This window comes from Lathyrus oleraceus, chromosome 5 (genome assembly GCF_024323335.1).
Source record: "Lathyrus oleraceus cultivar Zhongwan6 chromosome 5, CAAS_Psat_ZW6_1.0, whole genome shotgun sequence".
Taxonomy (NCBI): Eukaryota; Viridiplantae; Streptophyta; class Magnoliopsida; order Fabales; family Fabaceae; genus Lathyrus; species Lathyrus oleraceus.
Window position 1 is genome coordinate 82,343,467 of NC_066583.1, and position 6,928 is coordinate 82,350,394.

Sequence of the window (6,928 nt, forward strand, 5' to 3'; positions counted from 1 at the left end):
GTCGGTGTGTGACGTAGTAGGGATTGGGTTATGTTATGTAGTAATATTATAGTGAGTTGATGAGAAATCTTGTTGGGTTTATGTTATGAAGTGTCGTTACAAGTATGACTGAGTTGTTAAGTTGTTCCGTGTACGAAAAGTTGTTAAAAATACTGAGTTGTAGGCTTGATGAGCCAAAGTTGATTATAAGTTGATTATGTTGAAAACCTTGTTGTGTTGCTATTATTATTATGTTGTCGGAATTGTAAAGTCGTGTATGCCATGTACATTCATATGCATTAAGTCGGAGCTTTGCTCACACCACGTTGGCCTGGATTGGCAAATTTTAAGTTGAAAGTTGAAGGCTTATGCCTTGATGCCCAATAAAATGGCAATGATTTTAAGTTGGGAGTTTTACTCCGATTGGTACCACATGCATGACGAGTCGAGTCTCATTTGAGTTGCATTTTATGTTGTTATTGAGTATGATATTGGAGTTGATGTGTCGTTACTGAATGTGTAATCTGATTTGGGTGATGAAACGTGTTAAATTACTTTGCATTACATGATGATTTATAATGCTTATTATATCGATTGAAGAACTCACCCTTACAACTATTTTTCAGGTAACGAGCAGTGATTTGAGTAGAAGCTAGTGCTTGGAGTCTAGTGTAGTCTCCGTAGTGGGTCATGCTCTGATAGATGTAACATCGGGACGGGATGTTTTTAATTGTTGAATAATTTTACATGTAATATGTTATATGTTTTGAATGGTTGGTTTGATTTCTATCCGCTGCGAATTATGCAAAAATGTTATTTTGAATTAAATAATGAGCATGACTGAATTTTATGGTGAAATGTGTGAAGTGTTGTGTGACACCCTTGGTGCATAATTACTCTGATATATATTTGTTATTGTTATTTTAATTAAATATTTGGGGTATTTTAGAAGGGTGTTACACTTTCCAGGATCGCGTTCCAAAGAATTTTCAAAACCATGATGCTCTTCAATTGTTGGATTCTCAAGAACTGTTTCAGATTCGGATGTCGGGATTATAATTTCTTCATCTCTCTCTTCTCTTTCAATTTCACATGCTTTCCTTTTGAAAAAAGAATCAATTTTCCTATTATTCATCTTTACTCTTCATATAATATCATATCAGATCCAAAAATCAATTTAGAGAACATAAAAATTAAAAGAGAAAAAAATTAATAAACTTAATTAATCAACTTTAATCCGTTTTTAAATACCGGTAACTTCAATATTAGAAATTAGCAGCAACAATGATTAAATAAATCTTATTATAGTGTATAACTATATTTGTAAATTAGAGTGTTATGAATTGGGTTAATAAATCTCATATAGATTATTTTAACACATCAAGAAAGAAGAACCCTAAAAATCTCAAAAACACAAATCAAGCAATCACTTTAATTTGTTACTTTTTATAAAAGAAGAATGAATAAAGTTTTTTACCTATTAGATGCCGATCACTTTAATCTGTTCTGGTTCCGGTGCCAGTAGCAAACCCATATGAGAAAGAAAGGAAAGGTATGAGCTTTTTACCTCATCTGTATTTTAACCTAACTTTGAATGAAAAATAAAAAAATAAAAAATAATTTTAATTTAAAATAAGGATGTTTTAGTAATTTAATATATATGAATTAAAAAAAAATAAAAAGTTGAGGGGTGACCGTTGCCTTCCCACGTCCCCCATCAGTTCCGCCACTGCCTTCATGTCACTATAAGAAATATAAGAAGCATTTCATCTAAAGCTATTTTCCATTACTATGGTGATAAGGGTCACATTAGGCCTCTTTGTCATGTTAATAACATTCAAGTTCTCAATGGTAAAATGACATAGGTTCCTAAGTGTACCTCAACTAATCCTAAAGGACCCACTAGTTTTGGACCTAAATTACCTATTTGATTATCGTAGGAAAGTCTTGCATCCACAAAAAGATTATGATTTCTAGACAGCGGATGTTCAAGACACATGACAAAAAATGTTTCCATGTTCATTAAGTTCAATGAGAAGGAAAATGGTCACGTCACGTACAAAAACAATACGAAAGGTAAAATTCTTAGTGAAGGTATTGTGAAAAATCCCTCCATAATTACCATTGAAAATGTGCTTTTAGTCAAAGAGCTTAAACACAACTTACTTAGCATTAGCCAATTATGTGACAAAGGATATTATGTAATTTTTTATTCTCTTAGTTGTATAATTGAGCATAAGACAAGTAATGACCTTGTGTTAAAAGGTTCTAGGATTGATAACATTTATATGCTTGATCTAGATGATGTGTCAATGCATGAAACTAAGTTCTTAGTAGCCAAGGGTGAATAATATTCTTGGTTATGACATATGCGCTTAAGGCATGTGCATTTCGACTTATTGAAGAAGATAGCATCCAAGAATCTAATAGTTAGTCTTTCTAAAATAAAGTTTTTAAAAGACAAATTATTTGATGCTTGTCAAATGGAAAAGCAAACAAGAGTGTTGTTTAAATTGAAGAAGGTTATTTTGACATCAAAACATCTCGAGCTTCTCCACTTAGACTTGTTTGACCGAACCTCTATAACTTTTGGTGTTATTTCTCTATTACTCAACTCTTTACTTCATGCATTTTATTTTCTGCTACTTATTTCTAAAACTTTTTTAAAAAAGTCTTTAAATATGAAATTGATCCTAAAAGTTTTTTCAAACTACCGTTTTTCTGAAATTGATCCTAAGATTGTCCTGTATTGAGAATCACTATGAAAATCATAAAATCAATATCCTAAATGAAATTAAATTAACAACTCCACAATGGTAAAGTTTCATCTTGTATCTTGGCCGAAGTTACAATAGTCACATTAAACTCTCGAATATGTTTGAAGATCTCGAAGATCTTCGAACTCCATAAAAAAACCCACAAAACTTCATTTCCATAAGAACTGAATGCAATTTTTCCTTATTTCGATCCAAAAATCTTACACAGACATTAATATTAATAATCCAACAAATATTAACTGGTTTGAACTATTACCAACCATAATTCAAAGGTTAAAAAAAATCAATTTACATATATCCAACAAAATCTTCCTAACACTTGCAATGCACCTATAGGGTTTTACTATGACCGCACATCAAAATCATTCTCATTTTAAATTTCTTTTGGGCAAAATTATAAATTAACTATTTTAGATAATATGATAGCCTTGGTACAAAATAAAAATTGAAACATGTTAAATTTGTTTATAGTGGTTGATGATAAAATATCTAAACCTTTAATCCCAGCCTCGCTGTGGTAACTGGTAAAACAAAACAAGATCCTCGGAGAAGAATAGCTATGTCGTCGAACCACTGTTTATCAAGTGCTCGTTTCCTCACTGTCGGAGGAATCCGCTCCTTTCCCTTGCAACGAAAACCCCTTCTCTTCTCCGTCACTCTCTCTTCTCGCTCTCAGAACCTCCAATCCTTAATTGTCACCGCCTCTTCTAAAAAGAAAAGCAAGGTTATTTCAGTTTCAAACTTAATTATCCATACTCGAAATCCAATTCAATCCATAGTTTAGAAATGCCTAATTGTGCATATGCTTTGTATTATGCAGGAAAAATTGACTCATGTTACAGAGGGGAATGAAGAGGGGGATGCGTTTGAAATGCTCTTCAAGCAACTTGAAGAAGATCTCAAAAACGATGATTTATCCATGGACGATATTGGCGATGAAATATCGGAAGAGGATATGGCTTTGTTAGAACGTGAGTTGGAAGGTGCGTTAGATGATTTTGATGGTGAATTGTTGAACTCAGATACTGCCCAAACACCGGCTGTTAACGAGGCTGAAAAAACCAGCAAGGATGGAAATGATGGCCCGTTGAACCTTAGAACTTGGCAATCGAATAAATTGGCTAGAGCCTTGAAAACCGGACGCCGCAAAACGAGTGTAAGAGTTTTGAGTTTAATTTTGATATATTGTCTGTTTAGGGTTTAGGGTTTTGAAATAATTCTCATATAGAAGCATGATTTAGTGGGATAATGCTTGGTTGTTGTTGTATATTGCGACATCTGAGTTTACAAATAATAGAAAAATCTTCAGTTAATTTCCAAACATTGAAAGGGAAGGATCTTTGTATTGTCACACATACTCAACATGAAAGACTCGTGCTAGTTGCTAGGTCAATCCACAATGTTGATTTGTGTTTCATTTCTCAATTTTATCTTTCCGATTTGTTGCAGATAAAAACTCTTGCTGCTGAGCTCTGTCTTGATAGAGCTCTTGTTCTTAGTTTGCTTCGTAACCCTCCTCCGAATCTTCTCATGAGGAGCTTATCGATACCCGATGAACCCACACCATCAGCAATATCCACGCCAGGAGAGAATTTTTATCAAGAAACAAGCACAGATCATGCAGAATCTGTACCAAAGTCCAACTTACCTATTCATACCATGCAAGAGAATTGGTCTTCTCGAAAGCGATTGAAAAAGGCCCATCTTGACACTCTAGAGAGAGTTTACACGAGATCAAAGCGGCCCACTGTAAGTAAAACTTGCCTTACTTCAATATCATAAGTTTTAAGATGCGAAATCATCCATACATAACTAATAAAAATTTCATTGTGCTTAACTACTTGTTCTGATTTGATATAATAATTTTTCAATTCTCCTTATTGCATAATTTCTTAACTTCAATATCCTTATCTGTCTGCCTTGAATTACAATGCAGAATACAATGATTAGTAACATTGTGCATGTTACAAACCTTCCGCGGAAAGCAGTTGTCAAGTGGTTTGAAAACAAACGCGCCGAGGACGGAGTTCCAGAACAGCGCCTTCCTTACCAGCACTCTGCTAATGAAACTGCTTGAAGATTTTATTTTCTCTGAGTTGCTTTTACTTATGCAACAAGCTATGTGAAAAATGAGAAATCTTATAACCATATGAAAAAAAAAATGTTTCACCTATAAGGAACTATGGTGGTGATTATATGTTTGGCTGGAACACCGACAATAACATTCTTCAGAAAGAGTCTGTTGAAATGTCAAATACCTTAGGAATTATTCAATGTTTGTATACATTTTTTTTCCCATTAATTATTAATATTTATGCAATGTTGCAAACTGGCAAAAGTTGTTTCCATTCCATCCAAAAAGCTGGGTGGCTTGGCGGAATTCTCACCGTCGCTTAAATAAAATATCTTAAATCCAACCCTTCCTTTTTTATTTATGGTCCAAAAAGGACAAGATCTGGGGCTTCTTTGATTCAATTTCAACCTTTTGTTTTTAAAAACTGTTTTATAAATTAGTTTTGTTTGGTTGATTTGTTTTTAAAAATTAATTTAAATATTGTTTGATTTTTACTTTTAGAAATAGTGTAATTATAAGTAAATGATAAAATATTATATATATATATATATTAAAGAGTTATTAAAAAAAGTATAAAATTATTTAAGTAATTAATTAAACTAATTTATTTTTTTAATTTAAAATTTTAAACAATTATTTTGCAATTGAGAAAATGGATGATACGTGATAGTGTAAATTAATTTTACACTTTCGATCAATAACGATTATATCCCACTAAATCATATTAATTTTTTTTAAAATTATTTATATGATATAGCAAAATGATATATTTTTATTGAATGATCGTGTAAATTGTTTTTACTAGGTTAGTACATCTCCAAAAATCTCTTTATAATTTATTTTAATTTATTATAAAATACTATTTGCAAATTAATTTTATTTCAATCATATCATTTTCTTAAAAGAGATAAAATTTACAAATTATTATCTTACAATTTTACAAATTTTCATTTGTTTTCTATAAGTTAAATATTTTTTAATGTAATTTTACGGAATGTTCATGTAAAAATATAAACAATCACATAATGAATACATAAAAGAATGATAACTAAATTTTATTAAAAAATAAAAAGTAGATAAATATATAATATACATGTTATAAACATGAAAATATCCGACCAATTAAAATGTGTTCTCTTGTGTAAATGTAATATTTTTTATTTGTTGAGTTTTTCCGATGCAAATAATTATCTTACGCATATGAGTATAACAAAAACATATTTTCTATTGCAAATTCATATTTAAGAAATCAACATAATTACTATTAATAATAAAAATTTATAAATTTTTCATGTGTTTTCAGTTTTTGTGTTTTAAAAATTCAAAAGTAAAACAACTTTTAGTAGTTTTGGTTTTTTAGTTTTTAAAACTAAAAAACAAAAACAGTTTTCAAAATCACTTTTTTAAAAACTAGTATTTATTAAATGAGTTTTTAATTTTTAAATTTTCAAAAATTAAAAAATTGTTTTTAAAAAGGGAATCAAACAGACCCCTAGATTTTAAAAAATTGGTTGCTAATTTATTTATTAAAAAAATTATAATAAAATATACTGGAGTTGTTATGACTTATACTGGCAAAACCAATAAGGAAAGTTTTCACTAATTATTATTACGAATTATGATAATAATAACCATAACTAAAATAAACACAGTCACTCTCCAAAAAAAGACTGTGGATTTGGAGTTTAAAAAAAGAAAAAGAAATTAAATATGAATGTTATTTTTGTTAAAATGATATAGACAGCAAAATTATTCTGTATGTATGGATTGATTATAATTTTTAAGCGTGTAATAAAAGGCCAAATAAGTAATTTCAGGTCAATGATAGGGTACATTTCAACTAACCGATAGGCACCGACAGCCACAGAAACGAAAACCGGAAGCAACCGGTGTCAAATCACACAGCTGGCGCCATCTAATGAAATATTCGGCATGCCAAAAATCACAAGCCGTGACACGTGTATCTATCTTATTGGTTATTCCCGTAAGACAATGAGCCGAACCGTAGAAAATAGAACATAAACGGCTCGCGGATAAAACCGGATAAACCGGTCCAGCCGGTGAAACAATAATAACAATAAAACAGACGAAGAAAAAA

General features: G+C 30.8%; 1 protein-coding gene across 1 annotated transcript; it reads left to right on the forward strand.

Moving 5' to 3' along the window:
- The first annotated feature begins 3,191 nt into the window (after positions 1-3,191).
- On the forward strand, positions 3,192-5,094 carry LOC127087057 (protein OVEREXPRESSOR OF CATIONIC PEROXIDASE 3). The gene is made up of 4 exons (XM_051027904.1): positions 3,192-3,480; positions 3,577-3,912; positions 4,206-4,505; positions 4,693-5,094. The coding sequence occupies exons 1-4, from the start codon at positions 3,316-3,318 to the stop codon at positions 4,831-4,833; spliced, it is 942 nt and encodes a 313-aa protein (XP_050883861.1). The 5' UTR covers positions 3,192-3,315; the 3' UTR covers positions 4,834-5,094.
- Positions 5,095-6,928: the final 1,834 nt, after the last annotated feature.